This window comes from Phoca vitulina, unplaced genomic scaffold (genome assembly GCF_004348235.1).
Source record: "Phoca vitulina isolate PV1807 unplaced genomic scaffold, GSC_HSeal_1.0 scaffold79, whole genome shotgun sequence".
Taxonomy (NCBI): Eukaryota; Metazoa; Chordata; class Mammalia; order Carnivora; family Phocidae; genus Phoca; species Phoca vitulina.
The window spans coordinates 3,569,845-3,585,693 of NW_022589782.1; the positions used below are offsets into that span (position 1 = coordinate 3,569,845).

The 15,849-nt window shown below is 56.3% G+C and overlaps 1 protein-coding gene across 1 annotated transcript in view; it reads left to right on the forward strand.

Annotated features, from left to right (window-relative positions):
• Positions 1–15,849, forward strand: part of FOXK1 (forkhead box K1) — a 72,971-nt gene that overhangs the window by 44,240 nt on the left and 12,882 nt on the right. Inside the window, exon 3 of the mRNA XM_032394093.1 lies at positions 6,241–6,426. Within this exon, the coding sequence (XP_032249984.1) occupies positions 6,241–6,426 (186 nt within the window). The remainder of the gene's footprint in view (positions 1–6,240; positions 6,427–15,849) is intronic.

Consider the following 15,849-nt stretch of genomic DNA (forward strand, 5'->3'; position numbering starts at 1 on the left):
TTACCCAGTGCTCCTTGATGAGGAAAGCAGGCCGATGCATGAAGAGATTTGCCCAAAGCTGCACGGTGATGAGAAGTATCCTTCTAAATGCCGCAGAATGTTCACCCCTGAATACACACCGTAGTTTGTTCAGCGGTTCTTCCCCATAGGGAGCTCTTGAGCTGTTTACAGTTGGGTTAAAGTTTTGGTTTTGGTAACCAAGGTCAAAGAAACAAGGGTGAAGTTGATTTTTTTTCTGGATGTCATAGTCTTTAACGTAAGCTGATACAGCAGTTCCCAGCTCTTTTCTATTACATCGTTGTGTTACCCATGTCCCATTTTATGGCCCACTGTGGCTGCTGCAGCTCCTGCCATCACACCCGCATCCTGGCCATTACGAAGGGGAAGATGTGAAGAAGACGCTCTGTTCCTCCTGAGGGCGTGACTGTTGGCATCCCATTGACCAGCACAGCCCCTTCGTGCAGGAGAGGCAGAGAAGCGTTGTCTTTAGATGGACGGCTGTGTGTCCCCCTGAAACTAGATCACTGTAGGAGCAAGAGAGGATGTGTGTTCAGGGAACTAGCTGCCTGTCACAGTCTGCCTTTTGGCCACCCACATATTTGTGTCCCTTCTTCCAAAATAAAAACACTCCTCCCCATCATCAAAGGAGGCAGCCCAGGTCCCACTCAGTGATTGCGCCCCATAAAATGCAGGATTTCTGGTGACGAGCACGTCCCTCATCAGGGCATTCCAGGTGGTCCCTCTGTGAAATGCTGAGCCAAGTAGAAGGCAGGGGAAGGTGATCCCAACTCTCAGTTGGCAAAGAGAAGAGCAGGAAGGACGCTCACTGGTCCCCACAGGGCCAGTCCCTGTGTGTGCATTCTGGAAGGATCCCTGCCAACCAGCCTCCCTGGCCTCGTCTGAAGTGGGTCCTAGAGATGATGTGCTTCCTAGCGGCCCGTCCCACCTTCTGCAGGAACCATGGCAGGGATCTCTGGCAGTAGGTGTCATTCTTGAAAACTGGTCTTTAATTTACTGTTGCCAGGTGCGGGCCCTCTCTGCCGGTCTCACTTGAGTGGGGGCTTCTTTGAGGCCACCCGAAGCCATAGGCTTGCCAGGCTGGTTCCCATCCTCTAGCCAGATGGCAGCCGCTTGAGAAAGACATGGCACCTCCTTCTGCAGCCCGTTGCGTCAGGCCACTAAAAGCCACACAGGCGTCCCCGCACATCTGGTCCCAGTGGCAGGCTCTGTCCACGCCGGGCCTGCTGTCACATGCCGTGAGGGAGGGTGAACGGATTCCAGCCTATAACGTTCATATCCTCACCTCCTAACCAGTGGAGCAGCACCTGGGACCACTCCAGCCGACTTGTAGCAAACACCGGGTTCTCTGATGGTCAGAAAGTGGGGTGCCGTTGGTACGAAGGCCACAGGTCTGGTCGTTGGGTCCCGTGCCGCCTTCCCTGTAGCTTCCTGAGAAGGGCTCCTCCACAGAACTCTTGTTCAGATGTGAACCTCTTGGCCGGAGCCACCAAAGTTTTGTCTTTTCGGGAGACGTTTTCCAGTTTCATCCAGCCTTCCTTCTCGGGTTTTCTTTTCTTTTCTTTTCTTTTTTTTTTTTTTTAAAGATTTTATTTATTTATTTGACAGAGAGAGACACAGTGAGAAAGGGAACACAAGCAGGAGGAGTGGGAGAGGGAGAAGCAGGCTTCCCGCAGAGCAGGGAGCCCGATGCGGGGCTCGATCCCAGGACCCCAGGATCATGACCTGAGCCGAAGGCAGACGCTTAACGACTGAGCCACCCAGGCGCCCCTCGAGTTTTCTTTTCTTTGTACATCTCATTGTCCAGGTTTCTTGTTTTTCCCTTGAGGTGCCTTTTGGGGCCCTCAGTCCGTAGGCAGCAGATGCCTTACCTTGGGAAACAAGTGGTCTGCCTTCTCTTCTGCTCCGGATCATCTTTCTCTGAGTCCGCCCCCCAAATTGTTTGTTTGGTCCCTGTCTTCCTGTAGGAGATGCTCCCTAAATGTATGTTCTTTCCTGGCTTTCTGTCCACATGTAAGAGCTAGGTGCTCACGCGGACCGCTGTTGTACCTACCGGGATGGTCGGCTGGCTGGTTCCTTGTCCGGTGGGCTTCACCGGGGGGCGGGGGGTGCACAAATGCCCATCTGCAGCCTTCGTCCTGGGCTGTCATCTGCTGGGGGCTGTTGGGAAGGTTGGGGGTGTCGTGGTTGGTATGCAGAATTTCAGGCATCCATTGTCAGTGCGGAATGTCAGTCCCTGGTCATGGTGTGGATGCCCAGGCTCATCCGAGCTGCTGGGATGCAATGGGGCAAGAGAAGGGGTGGCCTGGGGGCCGTGATAGCTCTGGAGGTGAATGCTCTATGGCCTTAATTTTTTTTTTTAATTTTTCTGGAAACTTTCACATGGAGTTCTTTCTGTGCCTATTTCTTATGTCTAAAATGAAGATCATTGTACTTGTATTTACATCAGTAAGGATTAAATGAGCTCTTTTTGTCTCTAACAACGTCCTGGCTAGTAGGGCAGGTGGTGGGATTCCACCTTAAGGACCAGATGGAAGTGAAAGTAAGCGACCACCCCAGTCGCCCCTGAATCCCTTAGGCTCCTTCGTGCCTGGGCAGGGCCAGAGCCAGCCTTCTGTGCCATGATCTTTGACCTGCTGCTGAAGAGGGCAGCTTCATGTGGAGCCAGGGCATCCGAAATTTGGCCCGATTTCTAGGAGCCTTTGGCTTCCACGTGGCCCGGGGAGCTGTGCAAGCCAGGGGCAGACCTTGAGCATGGGGGCTGTAGGGCACGAAAATTTTTTCAGAGGAGTTTGAATGACATGTAATTCATGGAGCTCACAACTAACCCACTTAAATTTTCCAGTTAAGTTTTTCGTCAGTTCAGTTGTGCAGCACCCACCGCAGTGGACTTTAGAACGTGTGTCACCTCTGAAAGTCAGCCCCCCGCACCCCCCGCACCACCACCCAGCTACTCCATCTCTGTACATGAGGGCAAGGATTCTGCAGAGGCATCTGTCCCAGGGCGCCTGGGGGGCTCGGTCGTTGAGCGTCTGCCTTCGGCTCAGGTCATGATCCCGGGGTCCTGGGATCGAGTCCCGCATCGGGCTCCCTGCTCCGCGGGAAGCCTGCTTCTCCCTCTGCCTGCCGCTCCCCCTGCTTGTGTTCTCTCTCTCTCTCTCTCTCTGGCAGATAAAGAAATAAAATCTTTAAAAAAAAAAAAAAAGGAAGGGCTGTCCCAGGGTGGGCGCTTGCCTGTCAGAGCTGTGCTCCGGACTGGAGTGGGGAGGGCTAGCGCACACGCACGCTCACCTGCAGCTGGGATCCCTGGTGCTGAAGGCAGGCGCGAAGTGTGCGGTTGGGGTCAGGTCGAATGTGAAACACCTCCAGGACAATAGCTTTAATTGCAAAACATGCTCATTAAAACACCAACCAGGGCCCTAAACCGGAATGAAAATATTATAGGGAGAGAAGTAATTGGTGAACCCGGGAGCGCCCTAGGGAGATGTCTGTTTAAAATTAAGTAGCTTCCTGGTGTTTCTCCTCCTAGGTAGGAGACAGTTTGCCTCGGGATAATTTCTGGAAGAGTGAGTCAGGAGCTGCTTTTGAAATAGCTGTTACAGTAAATAATATGAAAATGTTTATTGTTAAACCTTAATTGGAAATGACTCTTACAGCGGGAAATTGCCTTCTTTGAATCAGTTATAGATGGTGTTCGATTTTGCTACTAATTTGCTAACCCAAATCCCTGACCTACAAAATGTTGTGTTTTGTTTTACTAAAAACTCCATGTGCATGCACGTTATTACCTGGAATCTTTGTTTTTGGAACTGGAAGGTGCCTAGGAGGTCATCTCTTGTGTTCAGAGCCTGTCCTTCTGTTAGCTAGGAACAGAACTGCGGAGGCCGGGGCACTAAACTCACTAGCAGTTCTCAGCCCCCCTTCTTCCTACACGCTGTTTCCCTGCGTCTCAGTTCCCACCCCAACACCTCGCCTTCGCGGGGAACCCAGAAGCCCTCCCTGGACGCCTCGTTCTCCTCCCGAGAATCGCCCCGCGGTCTGGGAGTGATGCAGCCCTGGGCCAGCCGGGCTGCCTGGAGCCTGGCTTCCCCATCCCCATTCCAAGGATCCTGTGCCAACTCTTGTCTTCACCCAGAACCCTGTTTTTTGACATTCTGCTCTGCCTTGTGACCTCTGTCATAGGCCAGAAGCCACACCCTCTTTCTGGTTGCCCGATGATTGTAGGATGCTGTGATCGCGTGCTCGCATGAGGGCTTCCACAGTGCGGACGGCACAACTCCGGCCGTGCGCCCTTCCGGCAGGTAGTGGAGTGTAGCTTCTCGTGTCGATCTGCAGCTGCCGAAGGAAGAGACAGGTGGTGAAGGACAGAGACACTGCCTTTAAATATTCATCGTTCGTGCTTCTGTATGTAACACTGTGGAACAGGGCTGTGTGCCTGTGCACGCACATGTGCACGCGTGTGCGTGTGCATGTGCACGCGTGTGCGTGTGCGTGTGCGTGGAGCCCTCGGCCAGATTCCTGGTTCCGAACCCTTTCCTTCCTTCTCTAGTTCGGGGACGGCAGCCATCCTCAGGCATGAGCTGAGGCGGATGTTGGCTCTGCAGGGACTGGAGACCTCAGCATTGTAGGAAAATGTGTGATGTAACTTTCTAGCCAAAATACTAATGAAGGAGATTTCTGTTGGGCTGTGGGAAAACTAAGGAAAGTGGAAGCAACGTCAGACGTTTTTTAACTGTGGCTTACGAGAGGAAAATTGCAGAATGTCTTTAAATGGCCGCAGGTGGCCTTACACAGAACCCAGGGTGGGGGGGAGGGTGATGTGGACACGACATGACAGACGTCCCACCCGCCCTAACATGCTGGTGTTTAGACTGCATCTCCCAGAATCCTTTGTTCTGATTTTAGGTTTGGAAATAGAAAGCTGGTGGTGTCTGTGGGTCGGACAGCGGCCTGGTACTTTGCTCCCCGCCTTTGTAGATACGGCGGGTCCCGTGCTCAGGTATCTCTGGAAGAATCAGTACTGGCCAGTCAGGCCGGTTTAGTTGCTGACTTCCTCTGGGAGGTGCAGGCAGCCTGGCTATTGGAGCAGACGCCCGCGTATGCTGCTGAGTCATTTCATGAGAAGGGGTCTTCCCTGTCCGCTCACATGCACTGCCTCTCGTGGGCCCAGAACCTATTTTGACCTACTCTTGAATCTGGTTTTTTAAAAACGATTTGATTAAGAGAAAAAGGGAATTCAAATGCTGTGTCCCTGGGAGTTTGGAGGGGTCCCTGCTGTGTAAACAGCACTGCTGAATTAACACGGGCCGGAGCGGACCAGCAGCCTGCTGGCTGAGGCTTCGTGCGGTGCACACTTCTCGAGTTGTGAAACACCCAGTGTGCTCTGAACACCTTTCCGGAACTGTTAGGAGTGCTGTCATCTCCAGCCCGCCCCCGCCCCCCCCCCACGACACTCTCTTGTTTTAAAAAAGGGCCTTTTTAAGCAGTTGCTAGAGGTGAGACTGTCCCTTGTCTCTGCTCTCATTTGGGTTTGCATTCTTGTTTGTAACTAAAGTTGCAGTTAGCAACTTGTTGATGACTTGTGGTCTAGAGATGAGGTGTGCTGGATACATAACGTCCAGATTTTGTGCATAGACATTCCTTAGAGGTGGGCGACCTTGGTTTCATGTGGCGCACCCAGGTGCAGGGTGACTCGGGTGTGTGGGGCCGGGTTTGCACGTGGTCACCTGCCGGCAGGGAAACCGAGGCCCGGAGCTGACTGTGCGGCCAGTCGTGGTGCCGTCCCTCTGCGAGGCACCCGCCGGCCTGGCGGTCCCGCTCGATGGCTTCTCGCTGCGCAGCTGTCTTTACGCTCGCTGCTGAGCGGCGATCATGGTATCTCAGCCTCCGACGAGCGTTCTCTGCGAGCTGGTGAACCCCGCTCGGGTACCCGTGCAGCCGTCCTGGTGGACGGGAGGTGGCGGTGTGTCTGAGCCTCTGCTGGGGACCCGCGTGGGTTCATACCTCTGTCTTCACACGTGTGGGGAAGAGGAAAACCCGTATTGGTGTCAGCAAGTGTCCCAGATCAGATTTTTGGTTCTCTCTGTGAATCGCAGAGTGATGCCAGGGTTCTGTAACGTAAGGCGAACCCCACCGTCATGGTGAACCAGGACGTTCCACTGCCGTCTCGCGGCCTTGTCCCCGTCTTTCCCACACTAACGTGAGCTCTCCCTCTTGTTGCAGGTGCACTTTTCGATTCCCCAGCACGGCCATAAAGATCCAGTTCACATCGCTGTACCGTCAGGAAGAGGCCCCAGCGTCTCCCCTCCGGCCCCTCTACCCGCAGATCTCCCCTCTGAAGATTCACATTCCGGAGCCGGATCTCCGCAGCTTGGTCAGCCCCGTCCCGTCCCCAACCGGCACCATCAGGTGAGTGGCCGACTCCGGCCTGGCCACACGCCCCGCCCCACCCCCACAGCACCAGGGTCCCCCCTGCTCTGGCCATCTGTGTGAGAAGCAGGACGAGGACACAGGTGACTCAGTAGGTCTCTGGAAAATTGCAGGGGGATGGAGATTTTGAAACTATTTTAAGTGCATCAAGGGACCTGACAAAGAACATCTCTGGAGAATTCTCTCATAGAGTGAAGAGTCCCTAGAGCATTAATCACTTTCCCAGTTTGCAGTTCTGTGTCTTAGGGGCTTTCTTTAAAAGAAGCACAGGTATGATTGCTTTAAAGGCACTGACAATATTTTAAAGTAATCTGTGCATGCCAGGATTTGAACTTTGTTTTTCTAAACTTTATGAAGTTTTAGGACTTGATCTAGAGTCTGAAGGAGAGAGAGTTCTCAAACGTTCCCATCCTTGGTGTGGTGTACAGAGAAACCTTAGGGGAAGGTTTCGGGGAGATCCCCATAGAGAGGGACTAGCTGGCTCTCGACTCCGTGTCCCGCCCTCTCCCTCTGCTGGTGCCACGGCTCGGGCCACGGCACTGGCAGCTTCCCCCGTGGCTGGTGCGTCATCAGTGCAAGTGTCAGACCTGGAAAAAAAGGCAGGTCGTGTCTGAGTCTGGTTTTGCCCCCACATACCTCCTGCAGGGGTCAGTCCTCGGGGTGCCTCTGAGCCACACTTGGAAAGCCGATGCTTCTCGGGCGGGAGCTTTGCTGTCCCCACAGCCTTCTGGTCAGACGCCGTGCCTTCCCTCGCCAAGCGGCCATGCTCTGGTGGTCCTCGTGTTCTCCTCATGTTCTAGGACCGTGTGTCACTCGGTCTGTGACAGTCATGCCTCACTGCTGTCTTCCTGCTGGGACGTGTTGCGGACACGTTGGGAACAGTTTGCTTTGAGCTGGCTTGGAGCCCGCGTCCTGCAGAACCAGGGAAGAGGCGTGTCTCTCTCTCACGGAGAGAGTGGTAGGCACAGCGTTGATCATGGCGTGGCCTAGAACTCAAGGCTGGCCCCCAGTTCTGGTTCTGGCCGTGTAACCAGTTAGTGGGAGAGCCAGGGGCCTCGCTGGGCCTTGTTTTCCTTGTCGTAAGGCCAGAACGCAGATGTCCCGGCTCTGGGTGACGGGGAGGAGCGGCAGCTCTCTGAAAGCCACACGTGTGTGCGGTGCTGTGCTCAGCGCGGTGCATGCGGCGTCTCAGGTACTCCTTCCGCCCCCTTCAGGTTTCTAGAATGGCTCTGCTCTAAAGCCCCAGATTGGGCGTGTGATCTCATTGTTATTTCAGACGGCTAGCTGGACCTTAATCTAGGGCACGAGCTTTATGCTCACACTGTGAAAATGTTCCTGCACGTACTTATCTGTAATTTATCCACGGATAAATAGTCATACGAGGGGAGATGAGCTGGGCCCTGTGGACGACGCTCTGCCTCTTCCTCACACGGCTCACGGGCCGCCCGCGACCCAGCGGCTCACCGGAGCGGGAGGTCCAGGCAAGAACTCGTGCACGAGGGCTCAGGGCATCACTATTCCTAAGAGCCGCGAAGCAGGAGCGACTCGGTGTCTGTCAGCTGGTGAGCGGCTAGATCAGATGTGGACTGTTCACAGTGGAATGTTACGTGGCCATAAAAAGGGATGCGGTGCTGACACCTGGCAGAGCGTGGCTGCCCCGTGGAAACGTGATGCGGAGTGAAGGCAGCCGAGCGTGAGGGACCGCATCCCGGTACGATGCCGTTGATAGGAAACGCCTGGAACAGGGGGTCTCGGGAAAGGCAGCAGGCGGGCAGCTGTCGGGGCTGGGGGTCGGAAGGCGTGCCCCCAGCTTTATGGCCTTTGTTTCTGGGGTGACAGTGGAAACGCTTTGGACTCAGACAGTGGTGATGGTTGCTGACTCTGTGAGTACCCCGGAAACCCCTCAGTTGTACTCTAAATGGGGGACTTATCTCAGTGAAGCTGATACAAAACCTGCCTGTCCTGACACCTTCACCCGGAGCAGCCTAAACCGGCCGCGGGCACACCGACCAGCGGTGTCCCACGCCCGGGCCGCTGGCTGCTGGGGGCCGGTCCTGGGCGGCGTGGGGGTGGCCGTGGAGGGCCCTCGGCACCCAGCAAACCCCGGGCAGGCCGTCAGTGTGGCATTGTTAATAATCGGGTTATGATCCAGCCAGATAGACACTAAGAAAGAAAAATGTATTGGTTTGTACCTGGAGGGCTTCAGAAAATAAATATATTTCCCAGGAATATTCCAAATCAAAACAGTAGCCAGCCGGTTAAGATATTCAAGCCAGGCTCTGCGTCCTGACGTTGCTTTTGTGTTGGACGGGAGGCCGGAGCTGGAAGCAGTTCAGGGAGGTGTGGACCGAGCGCAGGTAGGAGCTCGGCAGGTGCGGCTGGAGCTGTGCTGAGCTCGGGTGCGTGTGAGGGGCCAGTGCCCGGGCCGGGCGGGTGGGGGCACTGTGTCCCGCCTCCCCCCTCCCGCTTCTCCTTTTCATCTGGCGGAAGATGTGGGGAGAAAGTAGCCACTGTGGGACTGGCCCTCTCTCCCTTTTTGGCCTTGAAGTATCAGAGAAGGGACTTCTGTTTACATCCGCTTATCTTAGTGCAGTGGAATCCAATTTAGAAACCTCAGAGGCCCTTGTGGTTTCGCTTGCCAAGATCCTGTTCAACTTCTGGGCTGTTGCAGGGTGGAGCCTCGTGTTTACAAACACCCACCACCCCTCCTCTCCGCCCTGGGACGCCCCCCGACCTCCCCACCCCCACAGCGACCGAGGAGGGGAGCAGGGCTGAGGGCTCGGCTCCGCAGGGCGGGGGGTGGGGGGAGGGCCTGGCACCCTGCGCCCAGCGGCCTGCCTGCACAGCTGTCGCCCGTCCCTCTGACGACACAGCGGGAGGGGGGAGGGGAGGGCGCCTCTTCTCCTAGTTTGGTGTGCCTGCTTCCCGCTCTCGCCATTGGCCAGCTCACCCGGGCCACCTGGGGGCCGTGGTCTGGGCCGCTTTCCTGCCCGGACCCGGTTCCTCCAGCACCCTGGCCTGAGCCCCTGTCCCCTGCAGGGTTTTCCGATCGGCGGTCCCGGGAGGAACATTCTCGAGAATAAACAGCCGCGCCCCGCACTCCGACCCCGCCCGCCCTCCCTTCTGTTTGGCCTTTTCCTGCTCCCCCTGCCGGCCAGGGGGCGTGACGCGCCTGTGGGTGGGTTTGTTTTGTTTTGGGCGTTTGTTTGTGTTTTGTTTTTTTTTTTGCGTTGATGTACTCCACCCAGAAAATGAATGAATGCTCTTTGAAATAAATTCTGCTGTCTTCAGCAGCATTTTATTGACTTTTTTTTTTTTCGTTTTGCAAAGAAGTGTTTTTAGGAAGAAGAAATCAGTTCACCATTTTCTGGGTTTTACAAAATGAGAGACCAGTCTATAAAGAGCTCTTGGAGCTAGGAGTTTTAGGGACAGAGCTGACATGAAGCCAGAGGAAGGAGGGGAGCTGGTCTTTCCCAAGAGCCAGACTTTACAAGCTGTTTCTTTAAGAAGCCTTTCCTCACCTTGATTTTTTTCAAGGTAGAGCTCAAAAACCAGAGTAATTTGTGTTGTGAAATCTGGCAAAGTGTAAGCCGCTGACTTCAAACTGAAACCGCCCTTGACTGTGGTCTTCAGGTGCATTTCCCCCTATCGGTGGTTGGAGCTCGGCTGCCCTCCCCTCCGGTCCAGTCCGTCCGGGAGAAGTGCTTCCGTTTTTCCAGCCGACTGGGGCCCTTCCTTGGGGTGACGTTTCCTGCGTCACAGCTCCCAGCCCGGCCTCCAGATGCTTCCCGTAATGCCAGCAGGGGCCCTCGCCTGCTGATCCGTTGGTCCAGGAGCCCCATCGTCTGTGGCTCACCTGGGGCCACTTTCCTTTCCAACACCTCTCCTGTGGACTTCACACCCCCACCCAGTCCCTTTCCCTGCCGAAAGCTCCAAGAAATAAAAATCGGTTCATCCACACAGAAAGGTGGGCCCTCCACCTTCTTTGTATTTTCCCTTCTGCCGAAATCCGTGCCAGGATGTATTTTGGCTCTAAAATGTTAAGAGAAAGTTCTTATCTTCACTGGGGTGGCCCTTTCCCTGTTCTTGGGCACATCTCACGGGGGCCCTTTGGTTCCTGCTCCGTGTGTTGTTGGCCGTCCTTCTGGGTGATGCCCGGCCTGTGTGCACTGCTGCGCCCGCGTGGGCACATGACCCGGCAGCGGAGGGCCCTTCCCAGGCCTCACACTCTGGGAAGCAGGAAGAACCTGGAGGGCAGGGGCTGAGGGGGGCATTCCCCCAAGGTCTGCACCGGGCAGGCCGCCCCTCGGGGTGTGTGTGCCTGGTGAGGTCCGGGCTGAGGAGCAGCTCGGGCCAGTTTGCTGACTGCTGGGCACAGGGCAGAGTGCGTTTCAGAAACGAGTTAGGCTTTTGAAATAGCTTCCCAGGATTTCACAGCATCGCATTTATCTTAAGCATTCCTTAAGAGCAGTCTCAGAAACTGGCCTCTATGGATTTTCTTTCCCTGTTCTTGTATTTTTTTTTTCCAGAGTACAGAAATACTGTGTATGCATTATACAGAACTCAAACATTTCGGAAAATGAAGCTCCCCCACCCTGCTGCTCCCAGGACAGGTCATGAGATGCGTCTCCTCTACACGTTCCCGACGGCTTCTCTCACGGGGGCTGCTGTGGGTCCCTCCTCTGCAGGAAGGCCCCGTAGAGTCCAGTGTCCTCCCGCGGTCTTTTTCTCCTTTCCTGCTGGGTTTTGGGCGCCTTTCCGAGTCACCGCTCTGCAGGGGCTGGAATTGGCTTCCCGAGCTTCCCACTAGGGGGCCCACGGGCCGTGTCCAGTGTCCTGCCCTCAGGGGTGGCCCTTCCCAAACGTCTGCACATCTTACACGGAGGCAACGCAATTCTCAGATTTGGTTATTTTGTTGACAATATGCTCTTTGAGAGTCACGAGCCCCGGGATTTTAGGGCAGTGATGAGGCTAGGAGCCGTTACTGGTGCTCGCGCCGGGCGTCTGCCGGCACCTGCCGGGCGGTGCTGTGGCCCGTTCCCAGATGGGACACCGACGCCCGGAGACCGGATGCCGCCCGCAGGTCCGTGCTCCGTGCCACGACGGTGGCGCCAGCCTCGTGCATGCCACTGAAACTTTTAAACAGGTGGTTTTTATCAAAGGGATCCGTGCACGTGGTAGAAGAACCTAAACGTGCCCCGAGGCGGCACCGCGGGGACGGTCCCCGCCCGCCTCCGGGCTACGCTGGTGTTGGCTCACCTCGGCCGGCCCGCTGCGCGCCTCTCGGCTCCTCGGTGTGCCTCGTAGTGACGTCCCCGGTGGGAGGTTGGGGTTTTGTCTTCCCACCCCGGGACCTCAGGACCGTTGGGCCCGTGAGCGCTGGCGTTTTCTCAGCGTGCCCGTGCTTCCTGCAGCACCCGCTGTTCCTCACTCGTGCTCTGGCCGCTCCTGCCCCGGGCGGGGGAGGGACTGAGGGCCTGTTCACTGCGTTTGGTTCGGTCCCCTGTCCCCGTGACCCGACCCGCACATCCCCCCGCCGCCCCCACGAACATCTGTCCTGCGGACCTGCTGGGAAGGCCTTCCTCGGGAGCCCGGTCTCCCTCGGCCTGGACCCAGCCTGGGGCACCTCTGACCCTGCAGTCGGACCCCCGGGCAGTCCGGGAGCTCCCTCTGCCCAGTCTTTCCCTTTCCCCGATCTGCTCCTCGGTTTTATTGGGGAACATTCTCCAGTTGCTTCCTGGAAATGGGTACAGGACAGGTGAATGAAAATTACGAGAAATCTTCCAGGCCTGAAAATCATTGTTTTTCTCCATTCACACTAGATGAAAGGTTTCACTAGTGGAGAATTCTCGGGGGGACACATTTTTCCCTCATAACTTAAAATCACTTTCTAGCTTTGAGTGTTGCCGTTAGAGAGTGTGGTGCCCCCCCCCCCGGCTCCTGACCCTCTTGGACCGGACGTTTGTCCTCAGAGCACGCGGTGTCCCTGCGTCCCCACCTCCGCCAGCATGTCTACAGCGCTAGGAGCTGACCTTACTGTGTCCAGGGAGCTTCCCCTCCTGCTCTTACCCCTCGCCGCTTCCCGTGGGCTCTGGGGGGCTCTGGGGGGGCTGTCCTCCCACCCTTCACTGAACTTCTCTTTCTCCTCTTTTTAAAATTCGAAGAACGTTTCCCCGTCCTCCATAAGTGCCTTAGCGGCCTTCTCACCAGCTAATCAACGCGGTCTGTGCCCTTCTGGGGTCAAGGCCACGCTCCGTTTTGCTGTTTAACCCCCCCCCCCCCCCGTCTGTGAGCGCTCAGCAAAGCTGGGGAGATTAGGAGGCAAGGCTGTAAATTCACTGAAATGGTGTTTCAATAAGAAATGATACTTCAATCGAAGCACTTATTTTGTAGAATAAAAAGATCCTAGTTTTCAGAAGAGTTCAAAAGGCATGAATGAAAAACAGAATTACCACTTACCTCTATGTATTCATCAAAAGTATGATCTTCTGCCTGAAAAGCCTTTCGGCTCAGCTGCCATCCCATTGAGGAGTTTTTTGACTGAAAATTAATAATCTAATTAAAATCTCAGTAACATTCCACAAAAAAGACTGAGCTTCCAGAAAACCATCTGGATGATCTCTGAGGTGGTGGTGTGGGGCCGGGGCCCAGGGAGGGGTTCCAAGTGGCCCCTCCTGGGGGTGGGGGGGCGGTAGAGCGTAGACACTCCCAGAACCTTCCTGGGCCCACTGTTTGGGGCGCAGGGTCCAGGTTCTCTGGATGAGACCCTGGGGCGGTCCAAGGAGGGGAGAGGACCTGACCACGCCTTACAGACTTCAGCCCGGCCTCTTCTTCCGGCTCCCTCCCCCCCCCCACCCCCACACCTGGGTGCTCCCAGGTGCCCACTCTGATCTCAGGGCCGTGCGGTCCAAATCCCAGGAGGCTGGCATGGGAGGAAAATGCTCACAGCCCCAGGGCAGACCAGGCTGGGCAGGCATGTGAGTGGGGGTGGAGGCCTGGCGGAGCTTGGGGGCATCCTGGAGGGGTGGCAACGGGTGCCACGGAAAATGCTCACTGCGGGCTCCAGGGACGGACGTGGTTGGCCAGCCTTCTGTCCCATTGGTTTTTCTCAGTGTGAATTCTTACTGTCATAGTGAGACCTGAAGATACCTTTTCCCACCAGGCTGTTCGTTCTTTTCCAGTATCTGTAAACAGAGGACACAGAGTCATCGCCAGGCATGATTTGCATGGTCGCAGAGGTCCCGTCCTGGGCCTGGGCGGTCACAGAGCCAGCTTGGGTTTGCCCCCCTGCGACAGCCTGTGACCGCCGCCCCCCAGACCGTAAGCTTCTCTCGCCTGAAACAGAAATGTGACTTAGGAGCTGTATTCCCACAAAAGGGGGGATCAGCGACGGATGGTCTAAAGTGCACATTCCACTGCATTTCCACCTAGAATCTTGAATCAGGGAGAGGAGGCATTTATTTAGTGCGACGTCTGTAGGGGGCGGCTCCTCGGCCCCTGCTGCTTCCCTGTTGCCCAGATGCAGGCTTCCCACACACCTGGGCGGGGGGGTGGGGGGACACAAAGGGAGCAGTTCTGTGCCTAAGCCTGGCTGGTTCAGTCAGGAGAGTGTGCAGCTCTTAACCTCGGGGTCGTGAGTTCAAGCCCCACGTTGGGCGTGGCGTCTACTCCAAAAGCTAAAAAGTTTTTTTCCAGCTCTTGCAAGCAGTGAGGGAGATTTCCAGTCGGGTAGGGTACGGCTCTGGTATGGGCGGCTGAGTGTCTTGGGGGGTTTCCCCAGGGTGGGAGCCTTGCTGAGCCCCAGGGCCCCCGGACCCCCATCTCACACCTGCCCCTGAGGCCCATCTTGGACTGAGCTCACGTGGCATCTCCTTTCGTCCTTCTCTTCAGATGGCGGTGCGACATCGGGGCGGCCGGGTGCCAGGAACAGCCCTCCGAGCACAGACCGGCCTGCAGGGACAGCGGAGTGGGGCTCCTGGGGAAGCTCGCTGCTCTGAGGCCAGAAGGGCTGTGCGCACAAACACACGTTCTCCTGGGTGGGCCTGCTGGGCAGCTCTGGGGTCCCGGCCGGTGACCAGCTGCGCTCCGTCCCCACCGAGCTTCCCCGCGAGCACTTGCCGGCACGAGCCACCCAGTGGCCCCCGCGCGCGCTCCCCGTTCGAAATCATTCTTTGGTGAATGGCAGCGTTTTCTCTGGGTTTTGCCTCTGAGAGAGGTAAATTTTCTGCACTCTTCTGCACAATAGTGACCGTGGCAGGCAGAACGGCCCCGTGTGTCTAAGCCCAGAGGTCGCGTGTGTCCTTGCCACTGTTAAGGGCGCCTGGTCAGTGTCAGGCAAGGTCAGGAAGCCACCTGCCCCCTGGTTGGGTGTGACTCTGTCTCCGGGAGTGACGGTTCTCGTCCCTTGTGGTGTGACGTGCTTTACTGTGCTCACGTCCGCAGCGGGTGTTGGGTGTGTGGGAACCGAGCGGGGCTGACAGGGCCGCGATGCACCGGGGCGTCCTGCGCTTCCGCACCGTCGGGCAGAACACAGTGCAGAGAATCTTTGGGACACGCTCCTCACTTTGGGGCCGCGTGACCTTTGAATCACAGCTTCAGGCCGCGTGTGGTGGCGTTTGGTTCCCAAATGGCTGCATGTGAGAAGCCTGTTTCCGAGTGTGTGAATGTTCTACCAGTCCCGCCCTAACATTATAAGCTTGGGTTTTATATATTTGGTTCCAAATGAAGTTAAGAAAAAGCTGTTTTTATTACTGTTTCCTGCCTTTACCAAGCCTGTTTATATTGTTGATCACAGGTTCTGTTCACACCTGTCTCTGCCATATCTGGGGAATCCAGCGGAGCCCTCGAAATCCTGGGTACCCGGGTGGCTCCATAGGGGGACAGAGGGGAGGATGCAAGAGCACGTGGGGCGTGTTCGGAAACCTGGGGCCTTCTGGATGGTTCCTGGTGGGGTGCTGGCCTTGGGGAGCTCTCCTGAGGGCAGAGGCCTGGGTCCTCTGTGACTTTAGGGAGGCAGGGCGAGTGGCCTTGTCCCTGCTCCGCGGGCCGGGGTCGGTGGGGGGAGGGGCGCCTGTGGTCCGCGTGAGGCTGGCCATCGCGGCTCCGGTCAGCTCCCAGCAGGGGCACCTTTTACTGGGCTTGTTACCTCTAGTGTTTGCATTGGTTTCCTCTGAATATTTTGTAATAGAATTAGTTTTCAGAATCAGAATTTCATTGTCGTTTGATGACCAAAGTCCATCTTGGTAATAGCAGGCGCTGTACCGCGCGTGTCGCCCTGAGCTGCGCCAAGTGAGCTCCAGCCGGAAGCGGGCCAGGGACCCTGCACCCCGGCACCGGCCAGTGTGTGCTCAGGACCCGCTTGAGCCATGGGTGTGTCCGGCCTGTCTATTTGGCCGCAGTTCC